Source organism: Antrostomus carolinensis, unplaced genomic scaffold, assembly GCF_000700745.2.
Source record: "Antrostomus carolinensis isolate BGI_N321 unplaced genomic scaffold, ASM70074v2 scaffold7749, whole genome shotgun sequence".
In the NCBI taxonomy this organism is placed as follows: domain Eukaryota; kingdom Metazoa; phylum Chordata; class Aves; order Caprimulgiformes; family Caprimulgidae; genus Antrostomus; species Antrostomus carolinensis.
The window spans coordinates 12164-33326 of record NW_010340660.1 but is presented as its reverse complement, the minus strand read 5'-3'; the positions used below and the strand labels follow the sequence as shown (position 1 = coordinate 33326).

Genomic DNA, 21163 nt, shown 5'->3' with positions numbered 1-21163 from the left:
GAACCAACAGAAATTTAAAGTTTAGATATACAGTAACTGTGGTAGATGTTACTATGTACAGGTAAAGTGAGCATTCAAGAGCAGCAGCAGTCCCTTAAAGGCATTTACTTATATTACATAGTTAGACTTGTGAAATCATTTTCCTTTCAGAGAGCAAGACAGGTGAGGTGGGTCATTCTTCATGGCTGATGATTGCTGCCAAAGTGATTTCCATTTGTTGGAGTCTCATGTAGGGTTGTATGGGAATCTTCTTTTGGTTGAAATGTACATCCTCTCACTTTGAAGAAGTCAGACACGTATACAACCTAAGTGAACAAATTAGTGTTAAACTCCTGCACTTGTAAGTCTTTGAAACAATGGATAAATGCTTTTGCAGAAAGTAAATTCCATATAAGAACTAATAAAAAGTTTAAACATATTAAAACATTAGAAAATTGCTAGGACATCTTGTATAAAATTCTAGCAGCTTTTTTCAGTAGCTTTTTCTCTGGCTATTCCCCCTGCTCCCATTGCCCACTTAGCCACTGTTGGTTTAAGCCAAACCCAAGGCTTGTGCACTAACTCACTGCTCGAACTGCTGTGTCAGGCACTGCTTGATTACAATAGCTGTAGTTTGAACAACTATAAATGAAGGAGCAAGATACGCCTTCTGAGGGCCCACATCGCATGTGTGGTTAAATTCATTCTGAATTTATTTATAACAGGACAGGAGAGATTGTGCCTGAGCTGAGAAAGAGCGTTCAATAGTTAGTAACGATTAATTCTCCAGGGTGTCCCTCTCACTTGCACCAGTTAAACCAAACTTGGATTGGCAGGGTTCACAGCAGTTCCCTCCCCACTACATGTGTCTCACCCACAGCTCCAGCAGCTCTAAGGTCAGTGTGACCTACATTATCCCTTCAGGCATGCCTCTGAACATACCACCGCGCTTCCTTCACAGTAGCAACTACCTTGATCCAATTCTGCTGCTTGCTCCCTTCCTGCTGCCCTCTTCACCAAGCTGTACTAGCAGATGTGCTGGGTACACTGCTGCATGAAGTGCAATAAATGAGAAGCCTTTTCTCATGATCTCTTTCATTCCTACATCACCTCTTGCCCTCCCACTGCAAACCTGAGAACTGCAGAATGCAGTTTAGGGCAGCAGAAGAAACCACCATCCACACTGAGGGCTGGCTGATGATCCAGCATGCTGCTTCGGCTGCACACCAGATGCGTTTCAGCTGCACTCACTCAACTCAGTTTAGTGCTCCATTTGCAGTTGCTGCCCAGCATGCTCTTACCTCAGCTTTCTGTTTCTTGAGAACTCTTTAAGTTCTTTCAGGTAAGGGTTTTGTTCAGGGGTTTTTGTTTTTAAAAACCATTTCCTCACCTTTCAGCTCTGTTTACTGTAATGCCACTTTCTACTCATTCTTGTATTACCACACATAGCTTAAGACATCTTCTCAGTCATCCTACACCCTTCACTGAGCTTGTTTTCCTAATAAAAGTGTATTCAGCCTTCAATCCCTGATGCTCCTTATTCCCTGCACTCCTTTTCTTAGAAAAGGAGATTGTACAAAAATGCAGGGTTCGATTATGTTTTAATCAACACACAGCCATTTAATGACAGCTAATGCAGTATCTGTAGGTTTCCCAGAGCTGCTTCAAGATTTGTTTTGATGATCGATTGCAATAAGTAAACAAAGCTTTCTCTTGAAATGAACCATAGCCTTCTGACTGTCAGCTGGGAAAATGTTTATCTGGGAGGTGGTTCTTCCAGATGAGCCTCAGTTCCTGGTAACTGAATTCTTCAGTATCACCTCGGTTAGCTCATGTCTCAGAACTAGGAGCGTCTCTGATCTGTCCCTTCCCATGGACAAATCAACTATGGCACTTTGGTGACAGCCAGCACAACTGCTGCCACTAAGTCAGCCAGGCCTGCAGCTCCAAGTTTAGTGGGTTCTCTGTCCCTTTGGATAGCTTTTCACTCATCAGTACAGCTAAGTTTCACACACTGGTTGTTTCGAAAACCCTTTTAGCACTCAAAATGCGCACAAGAAATGGTGAAGAGTTTTAGTTTTCCATCAGATTGAAAAAAACCAGGCTGTATAAGCTGGCAGAGGCAGACACTTCCATGCTGTCCCTACCCTTAACGCCTTCCTCCCCCTCCCCCCTGCTTACCTAATATATGCAGTTCTCCTCTGCTGTTGCACTTGAGTTACAGAATTCAGCTGGAAGCAAAAGGTTATGTAGAGGCCCAGAGAGTTTTGCATCATTGACCATTTCCATCTCAGTTATTTGAAAAGGTCTTGGGCAGGGAAAATTCGATGTTGTCTAACAGCTAAAACAGCCGCTTATCTCATCCTTGGCCCAAAGTGTGCCTCACTCCCTGAAGTATTATTGCTACACCCAATTAAAAGAGTTGTTTCCCCTCTCCAGCAATTTTCAAAGCATTAGGAGGACAGGTCTGCTTTTCTCTGAACACAGCCTGCAGTTGTAAGGTGCAGTTTGTAAAAGCGGTGGTTTACAGACACAACCCCCCTCAGGAATTACTTACAACGAGCACAGCTACCACTGCTCCCTGAATGAGTCCTGTTAAAACATCACTCCAGTGGTGCTTGTAGTCGGAAACACGCGAGAGACCCACATAGATGGATGCAGCAATAAGGCCAAACTGTAGAGTAGGACGTACAAGTCTTGCCCAGTCTCCTTTCATTCTGGCCTGAAGGTAAAGCTAAAGGAAAAGAAGAGTTGTTACAAAATGCAGTAAATACAGAAGCAGTAATCACATAAATTGTGTTGGGTCTGTTGAAAGAGTTGAGCTGAAATTCATGTTGAGAGACATGGTAACATCCACAAATGTTCAAAGTGCTGCACTCTCACAAGTACGCTAAGGGCAGAGTTTGATAAGTCAGTGTTGGTCTCTCTTTTCTATATAAAACCACATAACACCATCATACAGATACTTGCTGTATTTTTACCAGTGTGAGAAATTACTATTTTCAGGTTAAAGGTACTGGTAATACCAGAGACACTCAGTGCTTCAAAAGAAGCTTGTGGAAGTCAAACCAGTATTTTATTCCTGCATTAACTGCAGGCCAGTCCTATTAAAAAAAAATAAAAATAGTTGGAAGCCATCCAAATTTACAGTCCTCCAAATGCAGGGAGTCCCATCTTGCTCTACACAGGAAGACCATTACCATCTTACGTGAAGTTTATGTGTACTATATATAGAGCTGACAAGTTTTTACCTTTATTCTCAATTCCAGTCACCTTTAATATTACCAACTTTTAGCATAATATTCCAGCTGCAGTTAAGCATCAGAACTAACCTGATATAATGACTGATAAAATCTAGGATCATAATTCCTCAGTTGTCACTGGTGTATTTCACTGAGCTGCATCTGTTCCTAGTCCTTTTTAGCTGCATATTAACCATGTTACCACTCTGGTAAGCAAGTGGGTATGTACAGTTCCCATGGGTTTTTTTCCTCCCCTCAGCTCTATTTATATTGTGTATCTGTGCTTTTGATGTATTACCTCAAATTCACAGTATTTAACTCTTTACTTTCCCATCTAACCCTGCTTCTGTCTCCTTCTCTGGTCTGTCTGGGACAGTGACCTCTTATTCCAGCTATAAGAGGAGCTTCTCCAAATCCACCCTGTAAACATAATTGAATTTATTCTGGAACTTGGTCCTGTCACCAAAAAAGGCACCATAGTTATCATATTTACAGAGACAAACAATACAGTTAGAAGTTATATTTAACATTTCAAGTACATCTTGTTCACTTCCATCTAGGAATTTCAGGTGGAGTACAAAACCTTAATTGACAGTCTTGCAAAATCATAGAAGCTAACTAAAACACAGGCTGCAGGAACTAAGACGGCACACTAAACTTCTGGTAAACCCCTCCACTGCCAGCTTCCAAAGCCATGGCCACCCTTCAGAAGCATTACATCTACAGTGTAAATACGGGCACAGAGCACGCACTGTAAGTGCAAAGGTGCTACTTTCCAAAGTTAAACATTTGGAGAATGTTTGGTTGGTTTCTTAAACTAACTTGCATCATAATTTTGGCATGCTGACTTTTTCAGCTATAAACGGAGCACGAAAAAGATCAACCGTATCCATAACCAGTTTTCTTTAACAGGAAGGTCAGGGCGAAACTGGACTCTGAAGAAGCTACAGCTAAGCCTGAACTGGAAAATAATTTTTCTCCCCTCAAGCAATGGGCAACTGCATATTTCTGGAGACCTTAATTTCACCACTAGAAAAAAATATTATTTAGCCACTTCAAAGATTAGCTGTCACACAGCTCTTTTAACCAAGGATGGTTTAATGGTCTTAAATTAACACTACCTTCTGGATTTACCAACAGTAGACCAGAATGCTACCCGAGTGCCAAATGGAGCAGAGGTGGGACCAAGGAGCACACGCTGGTAGCCTAAAAGGAGCTAGCTGGCTGATGATTTGATACTGGCTGTTCTTTCCTTCTTCACTAAATTCTGCTGGAGACAGCTAAAAATACCTTGCTGCAATAAAGTTTTTTCCATGTAAGGGGTTTCTGGGAGTTGGCAAAGACGTATACTTGTATTAGAAAGAAAAAGGGTTATGCAGCTGCAGATAGGTGAAACCAGGTTTACTTCTGAACAGAGGAACAAAATGAGGCAAGCCATACAAAAAGCAAGCTTGGAAAGATTCCAGCCCACAGCACTGAGTGACCAATAAAATAGTCTGAATCTCCCTTGGGCAGCAGCATGCATTCAGATTTTCCTTCTGCTTGACAATGCATGAAACAAGAAACTTGGATTTAACACAGAATGGTTTGGGTTGGAAGGGACCTTAAAGATCATCCAGTTCCAACCCCCCTGCCATGAGCAGGGACACCTTCCACTGGACCAGGTTGCTCAAAGCCTCATCCAGCCTGGCCTTGAACACTTACAGGGAGGGGGCAGCCAGAACTTCTCTGGGCAACCGGTGCCAGTGTCTCACCACCCTCACAGTGAAGAATTTCTTCCTAATATCTGATCTAAACCTGCCCTCTTTCAGCTTAAAGCCACTGCCCCTTGTTCTGTCACTACCTGCCTGTGTCTAAAGTCCCTCCCCAGCCTTCCTGTAGCCCCTTCAGGTACTGGGAGGCTGCTATAACGTCTCCCTGGAGCCTTCTCTTCTCCAGGCTGAACAGCCCCAACTCTCTCAGCCTGTCCTCATAGGAGAGGTGCTCCAGCCCTTGGATCATCCTCGTGGCCTCCTCTGGACTTGTTCTAACAGGTCCAGGTCTTTCCATCTATGTGAAGACTTAATTTCTGCACTAAGAGTAATCTCCAGTCATAGAGGAAGATCTGGAGCTGCTTTATCACCTGCAGGACACGTCCATTGGCTACAGGTTTCATCGGTTTTAGGTGCTTCTTCACACCAACAACTCCAGTGGCTGTATAGGAAATGCCCAAAGCCATTCTTGCACCTTCTACCAGCAGACTGATTTATATTATTCTAAAACAAGGTGCAAGTAGGGTGAGAAATCATACCACAAATAAGTGTCAGTGTGACTGATCACTCCTGTGTTTAATTTCAGAAGCAGCATTTGTTGTTCTGGTTACAGTTACTTCTTTCTGTTATTTTTTTGTTCACTTGAGAGTAATTGCTTATTAATCAGCTGCTGCAATGGCAAATTCTACGCTACTTTTAATCAAGTAACTTTGAACTGACACTGCTTTTAATAGGCTCAGGCAGTCATGCTCCCCCACAACGATTCTTCCTACTACCATGCCCCACTCTTAGAACGACAGCAGCGACATGTCTGGGCCAAAAAGGGCCAAGAGGACAATAAAGCGGCCAAAGAGAGGAGGAAGGAGCTTTTGCCTTACAATTCCATTAAATATAAACCACAGTTGATACCTGAATTATGCCCCAGAGTCTTTTATATATTCCTAGTCGTTATATAGCATTACATGCACAGTATAGAGATGTCCTGGTGTTATGCTGCATTAACACTTACTGCTATTTTGATCCTGTTGACTAAGAGAGGGCAATGACTTCAGGCTCAGACAGTTTACAGAACCTCTCCCAATGTGCACAGCATACCTCAGGTTCTTCTGCTCCTCTCTGAAGTCACTTACAGCACAGGCTTAAAGAAGGGAAACAGAAGCAAATCCCTGCCTGTCTCCCCACCCAACTGTCTTTGCTAGAAAGGAATAAGCTTCACACAAGTAAAACTTGTTACCTACAGAAGCAGCAGGAACTTTAGGAAACGTCATCTGGTTAATACTGCTGCTGTGCCCCTTACCAGCATTTCACTTGTTGCTGAGAAATACATTCGTGAGCCTACAAACACAACAGCAGCACCCAGAGCTGCTCTGGTAGCAGTGTTCTCCTGCCAATGACAGCTGTTGGACCAGGCAAGCTAGCCTGTTTCTGAGCATCCACCTGATCATTCAGTAATATCACTCAGTTATGATCTATTTCATTCCTCCATCCTGCTTTTTCTCCTGGGTTTTTTGGTATGTTCTTTTTAAAGTGCACAAATAGATTTCATAGAAACTTTCTTGTAATGAGATTAAATAATCTCCAACTTTTTTCCCTACTAGCTAATGCTTACTCTATAATGAAAATATGTTCTCTGCACCACACACATCCTGAACACAAGTTTCTTCTTAATCTGTGGTCTAGTACTTAATTTCTAAAAATACACACAGGAATGAAGAGAAACTCACAGCCACTTTGTGGCTTCTTACAAGAAGCCACAGACATGAATGGAAGGGTCTCTGCAACTGGAGAATTATTTGCTACTCTTAAGGTTTCTAGCATAGCTTTCAAGTATTTGCTCTTCCACCAAAGCAGTATTAATTTACATATACATATGGCTGCCTACCTGATTTTAAAGTACAGTGCTTTTTATTTCCTAGATGGACAACCAGAAGTGTAGCCACGTGGCTTCACAAGAAAATCTACTAAAAGCTAACATCTCACATCCCCACCTTAGGGGCACAAAATTCTTTTAAATCTACCGAAACCTACTCACTCTAACTACTAAGGTCATATTTCAGATATTTAGCTTCAATACTTAAAATGCCTCAGTCATTTCTCATTCAGCTTTTTTTGCCTATTAAGGTATGGGAAATCCTGCTGTACTTTCAGTCCTCTTTCAAGAATGGAAGTCAAAAAGAAGAAAGTTTTGGGGTTTTTTTCCTCTGTCCAGGATGAGTTTTACTTGTACCAATTAATTTGTTCTGTCACTTTTTGAAAATAGATTTTCTTCAATAGGATTCTATATTTCCTGGTATCAAAAGGCCATAGCAATCACATTTCCTACAGGTGTCCTGTTCTGTCCCAAGGAAGAGAAGCATACTTTCCCTTTGGAGATGTGCATATTTTCCCTCTTATAATTGTCTCCTCAATCCCAACACACTCACAGCATCATCAGCTTCATAGCAAAACAGAATATGGTTTTCCTAGAGAGAAAACTCCCCTGTGACATGGGGAAATGAGAGCACTTGTAAATTGGTCTGAGTACAAGTAGTGAGAGTCTGGAGGAGAAACAAAGGTGCAGAGAATTTGTTTTCTTATGAAATAAGCTCTACTTTGAGAGACCATAGTGGTTGATACAGGTTTTGGGAGAGAGCAAGTAAACGGCATTTACTTAGCATAGCATTGACCATTAGTCAGTGTCTAACTTTGGTTTCATGACCTCTGCCTAAGCATTAAGGAAAAGCCCTCTGGCATTACTGGTTTGCTCTTAACAGGCACAAGATCCTGCTGCAGTTATAATTGATATGTGGATCCATTATTGACTAGTTAGAAAAGCTCATAGTTTTAAGCAAGTCTGCTGATCCAAAAAGTCCCAAGAGCCACAAACAGTAATCAGCACTGTGGAAATCCACCACAAGGATTCTTCCCAAACCAAGAAGCTCTGAAACAGTAATGCGTAAGCCCACCGCAAGTGTGTGTACACGTGTATGTGGTTGGCTTTGGGATTTCTGGGGTGGAGGGAGTGGATATGGAGGTACTGTGTTTTGGTGGTTTTGTTAATGAGGCAGGGGTGGAAAGAAGAAGGGAAAGCACAGGAGGCACCAGTGTTTGAAAGTCTTCAGAAAAAAACAGCCTCAGAGTAACTAATATGGTAAAAGACAGGGCAAAATTCTCCAGGAGACCTGGGGTTGGGAATAAAGGCTGGGAATCCAGGCACGTTTGTAGGATAGGAAAATTCCATTTCTATGGATATGCCCAAGGATGTCTTTACAGGACACAATTCCCCTGCTCCTGAGACTGTGAAGTCTTCCATTAGGAAGCTGAGTAGATGCAGAGTGCCAAAGTAACTACCCACCCTCCAACTCCATCAGTAAATCGGCATCATTGCCTTTCTGAGGAGAGAGGACTCCAGTAACCACTTCTACAAGACCCAGTTGGCACCCAAGTATCTTTGGTACAACATTATTCAAACAAGATCCTCCTAGAGACTGAAAGAGCTGCAACATTCACCCTGGATTCTTGCATAATGCTGTAAAGCAGCAGAAAACAAACATTTAGGCAGATGGATGATCTGCCATCTCCCTGTTCCAGCCCTGCTCAACAAGCCAGCAGTACAGACCAAGACACCTCTGACCTGCTTAGACTAGGCAACAGGGGAGAAAAAAGCTCACCTTGGAGATCTTCCAAGCTTTCTACCTCTTCTGGGATGGTTTGCAAAATAGCTCTTCCTTTCTGCATGTTACAGGAAACTTTAGAGATTCCTTTGTGTAAAAGCTATTATTCAAATAGCTTTGTATAAAAGCTAGCACAAATTCAAGGAAGTTTAAGAAATCCAGGAAACAGTTTTAAAATTGCAGTTCCAAGCACAAAACAATGGCCATGAGCCACAGGATGTGCTGAGAAATAACCTGTCATACACAATCTTGTGTTTATGCAAAAATTACATACAAGTGCAACAGCTTGTTTTATACCTGTAAGCACTGTATCTATGAATAAACACAGAGCTCGAGGCATCAAACGAGACACTGCCTGCAAACCAGAAATAAATGTGCAGTTTGTTTCATGTGAAGTTTTATTATGGATAATGCCCATCCCATGTAATTTTAAACACGACAGGCTCACATGCAAACAGAAAAGTGTATTATAAAAGCACTACAGAGATGTAGAAGAGTTCATGAGTCACTCATAAGCTGGGGTTCTTAAAAAAAAAAAAAATAAGGAAAAATTTAAAAAGCAGAGGAAAGAAGCAACATTTCAGAATCATTTTTTCCCCTTCCAGTGAAGGAAAAGGATACAGGTCTGCAGTTACTTCAGGGTGGAGGTGTATCTGCACTGCTGTTCAAAGGGATGGTCTATCTCTTTTACTATAACTGTGTATTCCTGCTTTCTGACTGTCCTGTGCCAGCTCTGATGTTTGAAGAGCCCTATGGTGAGCTGGTAGAGGGAACTGATCCATTGGACAGCTGAATTAAGGAAAAGAATGACTGAACTAGTGAGAACAGGCAGAAGAATATGTACTAGTCTGGCCTCTTTAAGATAGCTGCACATTGCTGTCAAAAGGCAACTGATACGCAAGAGCTGCCTCCTGTGCCCTGGGAAGAAGTCCTGTCTGTTACTAGTAATAGCCCAATTCTCAGTTCAGTATCAAAAGTACAATCAATCTATTCTGTACAGACATTTCCCAGTGGACAGGTACTGTTTTTTGAGTTTTTAATCCTCCAGCCTCAACTTGGCTGTACATTGCAGAAATAACTGTTTATTGACATCATTTTACCATGAAGCAGGACAAACAATAACATTTTATTCCACAGCAAATGCTAACACTTGGCTCTCTTCTGATGAGAAAAAAAAAGCAAACCCTAAATGTGTTCCTTCTACTTACAGCAAGTATTTTTCTGTTGTGCCTACCACGTTACAGTAACCTTGTAAGCACTGCAAGGTATTGCTTTCAGCTCAGTCCTACAGGAGCCAGTTCACAACAGTTTCATTACTGACAGCTATAACTCCCAGGCAAACTATGGAGAAGTTTTTTTGCTTTGCTTGCCTACTATTAAAAAGTCCAGATACCAGAATTCAAAGAATACTAGAAGCACATACAAGTAGAAGCCCAAGTGTTCCATGCTTGCACCTCACAGCATGACCAGTTGCCCTTCTTTTCATCTCTGCTTCAAGTTAAGATGCCTGGTACTACCTCCAGCTACAGCTAAACAAAACATTTTCAGTGACAATTGTCTTTTCATTAGATTTTGAAGACCAGGTAGCCCTCAACTTTCATGTTGGCAGGAACACATTAAGGACTGCTCTGTAGCTCTAGTCAGTAGCCTTTGGGAAAGTAAAGAAATATTGCCATGCAAACAGACATACCTAAAATACTGTGTTAAATGCTCCCAGGCTCTTACTTGGGTACTGTTTCACTCAACCTCCAATCCCAACATAAACAATTAAAGAGATTTCAAGAGCTAAGCTTGATTGGCACATTTAGGAGCATGAGTACAAGAAGTGGCCCAGATCCCACTTTCACTTGTGTTTAGGCTATGATCTCTCTGCAAAGGAAGGCTGTCAGCCCAGGTCACCGAGATACCAGTCACCCTCCCGTTCTTGTCTGTAATTGTCCTTGGACACACAAGATATTCTTCCCCAATGAACTGTTGAGAGAGCTTGACTTGAGAGCCACTCAAGTTACATCATGCAAAGATCCATCACCCCCTTTCATCCCAAGTCTAAGCAACACAAACACATTGCTGTCCCCAGAATAGCAGGACAGCTTGGCTGGGTTCCTGCAGCCCTGTTCTTCATCCCAGGTTAGATGCAGGCAGGGAAGTGTCCAGGCCAGCTACAGCCCAACTCAACTCCATGACAGCAACCTGACCCTCAGGGCTGCACTCATTTCTGCCAACTGCAACAGTTGTGGTGGGGTCATTCTCACTACTGAAGAGAACATGCATTTAGTGCTTTAATTTACAATAGCTTTCAGACATAAGTTTTAAAAAAATAATAATACCAAGTTGAAGCAAAAACTTATAACAACCTGTGGCATCTCCCCCTAGTGCCAGTGTGGTCGTGTGGACATTGCTAGAAGAGGTGTTCAACTACACTCACCCTCCCATTCTCCAAGCCAAGATAAAATGTTTTTGTTGATAGGAGAGATCATGCCAGTTGTTTAACTGTGAAAGGAAAGAAGCAGCAGGGCGAAGGAATGACAGGGATAATTTGGGATCCAGTGAATGCTATTAGGTCACCGCGTTCCCACATACTGTTGCGGCTCAAACTCCCTCTAAGCTTCCAAATGAAGCTGCTGTTGGTAAAAGCATCCCAGTGGTAACGGCTCTGTCTGGACCCAAACTGACCCACCTGGCTTTGCCAAACAAATTTCAAAATACGTTCCTCACCACAACTTCCTGGCCTGACAGTCTGCAAGCAGATTTTTTCTGTGGTTTCACTCATTCCATATACCAGTGAGTTAGAAACTAGAAGAAACTGTAAGTCTAACCTGGAAGTAGGTTGAAAACCCAGGCCTTAAACTAGTCCAGCTAGACACAATGGCTTTTTCACAGTTACATGGCAACATAACAGTTGAAAATACAGCAGTGAACTCTATGCTGCAAGAATTATAAGTAATATACACTACTGCTTATTTAAATAGGTAGGTTATATAAACTATTTAACATTCCCTAAAATTATTCAAAACCCACACATTTCTATTGTATTATCATTCTTTTAGAACTTGTTAGATAAGTGTTGTATGAAACAGATTTACTGCACTCTTCTCCCTGCTCTGCAGAAGAGCAAACCTCCTTTCTCAGCGGCAGGAGGCACCACCCTTGCTTCTGTTTTAAAGCCAGATAGCCACATCCAGCAAGCTTCATGAGGCCAGTTCCTGTGGAGATTTTGCACATGAGCACACTGACGTTCAAACATGGTAGCAAGATTCATTGTAGTTCGCCATAAAAGGGCTTTAAGCAGGGACTAGCTTAATGAAGCTGATATCAATTATGGAAGTATGTAAGTTGATATGGTATCACAGACTCACTCCTTTTATTTAGGTAACCTTTAAAAGCTTGACTGCCACATGCATGGAAGGTGAATGCTGCTCCTGCAAGGAACTTAAAAAAACCCAAACAAAAACACACCCCCCCTTCCCCAAAACCCCAACATTAAGTAACTGTGAATGCTGAGGAACAGAGGATATTTGTCTCCTACCAGAAAGACATGAGCCCAAATTACATACCAAGTAAGTATTTCCATTCCTGAAATTAAGTTCTGCTCTCCAATGCTGCCCCACAAACCAAAAGACAAACTAAGAAGAAATTCTTCAATTCCCAGATATGTCCTTGTTTAAACTATTCGTTTTTAACAGTTTATGTGGCATAATATTCTTTCATATTTCTTTACCTCTTTTTAAATTCAAGTTAAGCATTTTAATTTGGAATTCTAGGCTTTTCAGCTTTTATCCTTCCTTCTGAACTAAGTATTATATTTTCTTCTATATGCTCCTGAAGCAAGAAAATGAGAGACTACCTAGACAAAATCCCTGCTCCCAGGGTAATGAAGCCCCCAGAATATGAAGATATTAAAGTCACAACATCCCTAAGAGATGAACTTTTTTTTAAAAAAAAACAAAAAACCAAACATCCACCTAGCAGCACAGCTTACAGTTTTTGTCAAAACTTCCTTTACACTAAATATAAAGCCTGAGCTGTCAGGTGTTTTTTCCATGTACTGCTCTTACTATCAGGTGGGACATGCAGCACAGGATTATCTTCAAAATTGTAGTTTTTTCTCCCAATACCAGTGAAGCCATACAGTCAGAACTCAGATGTCATGACTCCCTAGGAACACTGTTCCCACTGAGACTTGCAGAATTTCTCATGTTTCCAAAGGTTTAAAGTATCCAAAACATTTGAAAATGCTGATGGACCACCTCTCCTTCCTTTTTAACCCATCAGTTCAAGTGCACTGAATAAAAATAAAGCTGCAACTTCACTTGTTTGTAATTCACCAATTCTAAGTAACTAAGTAACTGAAACTGCAGAAGTATTTCACTACTTTGCCTAGTATTTTGCAAGGTGGTTTCATTTAAGCTGCTCACTTCAAGCATCTCTCATTTCACAGCTGCAGTGCTTGTGCTGTCCGTGGCAGAGACCACTTCCCCTTTGATTTCCCTCATTTTTGAAATGAGGCACAGTACCTGGCACAGTACACGTGTTCAGCAAGGAACATTTAAGAGTACACTTTCTGCAGTATGTGCACAAGGCAGACTCCTCCAGTCTCTCCAGAAACCAGTGTGCTAGTGTCTGGTTATGATTAATGCTGCCTCTGAGTAATGCCACATGGTAACAATTCTGTCCTGCTCATGACTCAGTCTGTGGCTCTTCTAAGTGTGCAAAGAGCAGATGAAGCCAGCATCAGAGTTCAGTTAACGAACAAGTTATCAAGTGCCACAGGTTTGGTTGAGAGCCAGCAGCACTCTGCCTTGGCATGTGGGCAAGGAGAAGGGTTAGAAAGCTGTCTTCCTCACCTTCCTGCAGCAGCTGCCTGCTTGCAGACATCTGTACTTTTTTTTTTTTTTTAACCTTAAAAAAACCCCACCATGTCCAATACAGAGGTTGGTATGCAGTAACGCTGCTCATCAGCAAGGTGAACGCATCCTACACAGGAGTCATGAACCTTCTTCAGATGTCTCCATAAAGGCCTCCCAACAGTTTCCAGATGAATAATCTTCTGTCTTACAGGACAGAACAAAGTAGAAGTCTAATCTCCACAAAGCCTCTTACTTGTACTGGGCAATGGGCAATAGCTCAGCTACAGATGAGACAAGAAACTGGGGTGCAGGAACAGATGAAGAATGAAGGGGGCCTACAAGAAAGCTGGGGAGGGACTTTTATTCATAAGGGCAGTTAATGACAGAACAAGGGGAAATGGCTCAAAACTGAAAGAGGGCAGGTTTACATTAGACATTAGGAAGAAATTCCTTCTTGTGAGGCTGGTGAGACACTGGCACAGGTCGCCCAGAGAAGCTGTGGATGCCCCCTCCCTGGAAGTGTTTAAGGCCAGGCTGGATGAGGCTCTGAGTCACCTGGTCTAGTGGAAGATGTCCCTGCTGATGGCAGGGGGGTTGGAACTGGATGATCTTTAAGGTCCATTCCAACCCAAACCATTCTATGATAATGCCTTCTCCTCCAGCCAGGGTTCTGGCTACCCATAGGAAAGTTCACTGAATAGCGGACACAAGCTCTGGATTTGCAGCATTTCAAAGTGGCATACAAAGGATGGATTTGACTTCCACGTCCCACCTCTGCCCCATGCAGGTGGTTGATAAGAGTGAAGCTCACACACACACAAAGCCCCAAGACAGGTAAGGTTCATAGCTGCCTGTTCAGGAACTCTCCGCACAAGCTTCTTCGCATGGATTCAAAAAAACCTATGCCACAGGCAACTACAGAAAGCATTATTTAACCTACATGAAGTTTGTATCTTCAAAACAAAGATTTTTTTTTTTACTTTCTTGCCAAAGGCTGCATTTTTTTCAAATCCTGGTAGGTTAAACAAGCGAGGTCTGAAGTCCAAGCTATTCAGCATGTTTTCTATTATATAGTATTCAACTAAAGATGGCCTTAGCGTTAAAGCAAGCAAGGGGTGGGGTGGTACGCAGCAGAACACACACAGGTTTTAATTAAGAGATGCAAGGTTTGAAAATAGCAACTCCTTTCTCTCAGCCTGTACCAGCTGAGAAGCCCTCCTGACCACCACCATTTCCCCAGGCTGCAGCAAGCAGGACTCTCCTTCCATGTAACATGTGACAGAGGTAAAAGTTCAGATAGATTCAGATCCCTACCAAATGACCGTAATCCAGTCAGTGTAAATTATAAACCACCCACATTGCCACACACTTAGAGACAAGAAAAAACACCAGTTTTTTCTTGTCTCTAAGTTTGTGATTCTGAGAGATGTCAGTATCACGTTCTCACGTTGCTCAACAGCACCATGCATGGAGAAGTTTGGTCAGAAGGGTATGGCTGAACCCAATGGAGAAAAATCACTATGAGGTTGCTATATAGCAGTAATTGCTCCGTTGTACTATGGAAACAGTGGCTTTGTTTTTGGAATCATATCACAAGTGGACCTATATAATTCTGTAGACTGCCAGTCATCGTGAACAAGTAAATACACTATTAAAAACAAAACCAACCAACCAAACAAAACAGCTGACAGATAGGAAGTTGCACTATATTCTAGTCAAACCCAGGACATAATAATTTTATGAATTCTTTGTATTTACAATAGATAAAGACAGATAAGATGGGGAGAGGAACCAAACAGGTTTAGCTATTAACAAACTGCAATGATAGATGGGAATTGAACACTGAGCTTCTGAAAGAATCTTATTTTAATAAAAAAAAGACCTACATCATACTGAAGAGCCACTTCTTTCTGTATGCCGTTGTAGAGTTTTTAGTTTCATTTGAATAATCTGTCCACTCACTGTGGATGTTATACGATTGCCAAGAGACAGTGAGAAAATCAGTGCAATCAAGATGAGAAGGCAAATTGAATCTGGGCTCTGTGAAAATCATGGCATGTATGTATTAAGTTAGCAATTTATATCCAGGACTGAGGGCTGGAGCACCTCTCCTGTGAGGACAGGCTGAGAGAGTTGGGGCTGTTCAGCCTGAAAAAGAGAAGGCTCTGGGGAGATCTTATAGCGGCCTTCCAGTACCTGAAGGGGCCTGCAATAGAGCTGGGGAGGGACTTTTCATAAGGGCAGTTAATGACAAAACAAGGGGAAATGGGTTTAAGCTGAAAGAGGGGAGGTTTAGATTAGATATTAGGAAGAAGTTCTTCACTGTGAGGGTGGTCAGACACTGGAACAGGTTGCCCAGAGAAGCTGTGGATGCCCCCTCCCTGGAAGTGTTTAAGGCCAGGCTGGATGAGGCTTTGAGCAACCTGATCTAGTGGAAGGTGTCCTTGCTGATGGCAGGGGGGTTGGAACTAGATGATCTTTAAGGTCCCTTCCAACCCAAACCCAAATGATTCTATGACTAGGGCTTAATTTTACAACTACATTAACAACAAAATTGCACAAAGTTGTTTAATACTTTCTGTGTTACGAATTAGCAGGGGAGAGAGAACCAAATCAATCTTTTAGTATTACAAAGCTTATTCCAGGGGTGAAGATAATTTGCCCTCGTTGACTCAGAACAGTTTGAACTGAAATATATTAAGCTCCAACTGAAGCACTAGTGAATTGATCTTATAATTAGTACTTAATTCCACAGACAGATCTGTCCCCTCACTTCCCTCACTCTCCATCCCTACCCCCTAGAAGACAGTAGAAAACTAAAAGGAATTTAAAAATTAATGTGGATCTGCTGTTTTGTGCTTATGGGCCCACCCACATTTGATCAGGGTTTAAGTTCAGGGGGTTTTTTTGTTTGTTTTTTTTTTTTTAAATAGGCTTTGCATGTTTGATGAAGTCAGACATATTTTACTACCTAGTTTTATGACTTGTGATACTTTCAAGATAAGTGGCAGTATATTTCCCAAACCCACTTGCCACTAGGCTCACGAGACACACAAACCAACTACCATATTAAGTATTTTTAGGCATATTGAACATAGTTCTACTTCTTGTCCCAGCATCAGTGGCGTTCCCTTACAACTCCTACTGAGAAATTACCAATTATCTCAGACAAGCATCCTACAAAAGCAACATCCCTTTGTGCAAAGCAGCCAAGTAAATATTTCAGTTTTGTATTGGGTAACTAACAGATTTTTTGTTGCCATTTAGATGGAAAGAGCATACTTACTGCTAGGAAGAGCATGCAGTACATGGAGAAAGAAGAATGGCCAGAGTAAAATGATAGTCTGTAAGAGAAGAGAACAGATTATTCATTATTTTTTCTTTTGCAAGACTCAGTATACAGCGATAGTAATTGATCTTACATAAGTGAACTGGTAAAATGCAAAAAAAATGCTTTTTCTTCAAAGAGGCCATCTAGGCACAATATCCATCACACATGTCTGACAACAGCTTTTGAAAAACAGCACAAACTTCACTACTCAGCAGCTATCCTATTCCAGCATTAAACTGCAGTTCCTGCCACATCAGGCAGTAACTACCAGCCCTTTAACTGAAGTTTGAACAGCAAGTGAACACATCCTCAAAGCTAGGAATCAAGCGTCCTTTAAAACAGTACATTTGTTTCATCTTCTTGATAAATACAAGAATACTGTAAATACTATGAATTTTAAAAATTACTTATCTGATAGTCACAGTATGTATATGAGAACAAATTACACATTAATCACCCCAAACCAATTAGTTGCATTTGGCCACCATCAAGAGGCAGTAGTTAACAAGTTATATCTAGATGTTTATAACAAGCATACATATGTTTACCTTTGTTAAATGTCCCAATTCATAGAGACTATGATCACCTACCATGGAAGGGCAGTGCAAAAGGCAGGAAGGCAGATCATTAGCCAGCCAATTGCAAAACATGACACCTCATCTAATACTTGGAGAAATAGCTTCACATTTAGCTATCTCATTTAAAGAGTGTCAACATTGCCTTCAACTCGTAAAGACTTTTAGCAGGTCCAGACTGAAGGGACTCGACAGCTGATGCTGACAGACCAGGGTGCTTTCAGCAAGGTGCATGATTTGTTATAAAACCAACTTATGTAAAAGATTAAGATATTCTCCAGAGTCACATTCCCAGTGTTAAAAGATTATTACCAATGCTGGTCAGCATTTATACTAACACAATCTCCTGAACAAAGCATCTGGAACTGATCCTACAAAATGACCAACATTCCTATTGTTTAAAATCAGAGAAGAAAGGTGATTTTGAGCATTCACCTGATCAAGGATCATATGTCAAACCAAGTTTTATAGTAACTGGCATGATACCAGACCAAGGTGCTTTCACCTCCCCTGCACAGGTGAGGATCCCAGTATCACAGCTGTAAAACAAATCCCACCCACCTCTTTGTCCAGAAGAGAGGGCAAAACGGAAAGACATTTCTAATCTACTTTTAAGTGGAGAGATGAAAAAAACTGTACTTAAACTATTTTTTCTATTTTATGCACAGAGCCTTGTAACAGTGCTGCCTCACCACAGGCTATCAGTCAGGTCCAGTAAAGTGGAGAATGGATGTTTGTAATCTTAAACTCTTCACCAGTTAAAATCTCTGGGCAAGAGTCCACTATGAAAGCCAATACAATAAGCATTTTGAAGAGCTCTGTCTTTCAGACAAACATGTCAACTGAGCCACAAGAGCAAAACATGCTGTTCTACAGAATAGAAGAGACAGAATAAGGAATTCCTGGCTCCCATGCCAATATTTTATCCACTGACTTTGGAGTTGTTTCTGTTGTCCATAAGATGACATTTCTTACAATTCCTGAAGGCAACCTGTTGCGATCTGAAGAAATTCAGAAGGTTAGTAGTAAGTGAGAGAAGGAATAAATACAATTCTTTTGGAATTCCTACACCATGTTAAAGGTGTTCTCAACTAAAGGTGTTGGTTGTATTAGCCCAATGTAATGGGCAAAAATGCCTTGTTCCAAGTTGAAGATTACAAAATTTGAATACATTCTCATCAGGCATAAATAAGTATGCTGCACAAGACTGAAAGTGTTGTGCTTAGCACACAAAGTGTTGCCAGAAATACAACTGGGACAAAATATTGATCCAACTTGTACACTGTGCAATCCCAGTGAAACTTCTTTGGCAATATTGCTGTCCCTAGACTTCTTTAAAAAACGGACATATTTAAAAAAAAATAAAAATCTTAAAACCCTTTCAAACACCAAGTTTGACAATGGAAAAGCTTCCCAATGACTCCTCAGCATGCAAACATCTTCCCAAAGCCAGGAGAACATCCTGTCTATCAAACCAGCCAAACAGCTGCACAGCCCAGGCTTCTTTGTGATCATACTGCAAGTTCTGACTTGTCATGAGCCAGTATTTAAAAAATAAATACCTTTTGAATTAAAAAACAACTAATATTTGCTAGTCCCAAGAATGCAGAAGTATTAGAAAAAAATAAATTTAGAAATAAAATGGTACAGACAATTCTCAAAACCCATTCCCTTTGCTAATGAAGTAAAGGCTAAATTATCCCAGTAGGAATTTACACATCAGATTTCAGAACATCTTTTTCAAATTAACATTAGAATAGTATCCAGTGAATCTCTAGTGTCATTAAATAGAGTTGGTAAGTGCAAAATCTTGTTTTGATTCTTTCCAAAATGGCAGAGTCTGACACCAGAAGTACAGCTTTGCAGAGATCCATGCCTTTTATTCCATCAACACCTACCTCGCAGGTAACTCCTGATGTGAGGTATAAACAGGAAAAAGCATAAGCTTTAATTATGTCCACTTGGGCAATATATTACTACCTAGTTAGAAGAATGCCTTAAGTAGTAACATGAAATCAGTTTCAGGTCTCAGCTGAAGTCTAAAGTATATTCTCAGTTTCCAACGTATACAGTACAGGCTAAACATCTCACAAAGGTCTTACAAGGTAATTTAAGGGCTCTTTAGCTTTCCTGAAACTTAGTTTTGCCACAAATTTCACATGGTTTATGATAAAGACAAAAGATGCTTTCTTAAAAAGGTTGCCATAAGACTGATTACAATTAATCACTACAGTTTGTTATTGTAAGTCTGCATTTTTAAATATTACCTGAAAACTAACCAAAGCACAAACAATTCTTAAAAGAAATAAGTGAACTGCACCACTCAGTAGCCAGGTTTTCTAATCCCAGATAAGCAAGTCTAAGACAGGTTGCCTAGCAGGACTTGACACTGATAACCATTTCACTGTGCTCTATTCCTTTCCATGAACAGAGGCAACTTAGCCTAGGGAGCAGAGCCTGCCTGACAGAAGGTACCACTTCCTCAATCTCTAGAAAAATGGATTATAACACACAGAAGGTACCACTTCTTCAATCTCTAGAAAAATGGATTATAACACACAGCAAATAAAAAGATAATTTGTCTTACACTACCACTTGCAAAAAAGAGCATGTTTTAAGTAGTAAGTTCTGCTTGGCAGTATTTTGTAGAGTGCATTATTTCACAAGTGAATTATGGAAAACTGATGCTCAGTAAACAAGCTTGATATCTTGTCTCCATATAATGTCTTTGTAAGGACACCTGAATGTGCAGAAACATTTAAGGAAAGTGCAGGAGTTTGACAGAGAAATCAATAGCCTTAGTGAAACACAGGACTAGGAAATAGCTAAATACATATGGTGCAGTGGAGCACTAAATAGTGAGAAATTAAAGCGTTACAAGTGACAGCAGAAAAGGATAAACCAGAAGAACATGTATCTTGTGGTGCCACAATAACCCTGGCAGAGACTTAATGATAAGGGAATCTTCCCTATACAACTACTGAATTACGGAATGATCCCTTAGAGAAAAACAGGAGGCCTAGGAAAACATTATGCACACTCCCACATCAAAGCAAATAAAACCACCCATTGGATTTGTGAGTAAGCCCTTTCTATCCTCAAGTTCTCTGGATTCTCCAAGTCTGATTCAAAGCTTCCACTGACACTGGAGTTACCCGTTCCATTGATCTAGTGGGGAATAAGTGCCAGACAGAGCTGTAGCTCAGCACATTTGCGTTGAGTGAGCCAGAGAGCTCCATATGCTTGTCAATGAAGTATTCCTAGAGTTTCAGTGCCATGAGTACATGGTTTAACAAAGTGCTAGTCCTATGCTTAAGCTGAAGCACCGTATTCTTTAAAGTCAATTTTCTCTGCATTCAGCAATCAGCATGTTTTCACAGCACCCGCTCTTTTCTCAAGTGTGAGATTTGCACAAGTACAACTTTCAAGATCAGTGGAGGTTGAAAGGTTTGAGGACTCTGAAATTAAAGAGTTTCTGTGATTATTGCAAAGAAGTGTTTAAGTAAACAAGCAGTTCACCCATTTAACAGTATCAGCAGCTACTCAGAAACCCATTTTAAAGAGACAATATTCCAAATTTCTCCACTTACTTCCTTCTCTGACAGTAGTTAAACCCACACTTGAGTACAAAACCTTATACTTACAGAAAGGAAAAACCTGCCAGAGTCTCTCCAATTCAGTAATCCTCATTTGGACAGTTTCATTGACAGAGGTATTTTGACACAAGACTTACTAATACTAAGCACCTTGCACAATTCCCTAATCTTAGTTAGGATGAGGGGTAG

General features: G+C 41.0%; 1 protein-coding gene across 1 annotated transcript; it reads right to left on the bottom strand.

Moving 5' to 3' along the window:
• Positions 1–14: 14 nt before the first annotated feature.
• Positions 15–19320, bottom strand: LOC104531368 (phospholipid phosphatase 1). The gene is made up of 4 exons (XM_010176227.2): positions 19277–19320; positions 16759–16816; positions 2537–2713; positions 15–305 (listed from the first exon to the last, which is right to left on the bottom strand). The coding sequence occupies exons 1-4, from the start codon at positions 19318–19320 to the stop codon at positions 180–182; spliced, it is 405 nt and encodes a 134-aa protein (XP_010174529.2). The 3' UTR covers positions 15–179.
• Positions 19321–21163: the final 1843 nt, after the last annotated feature.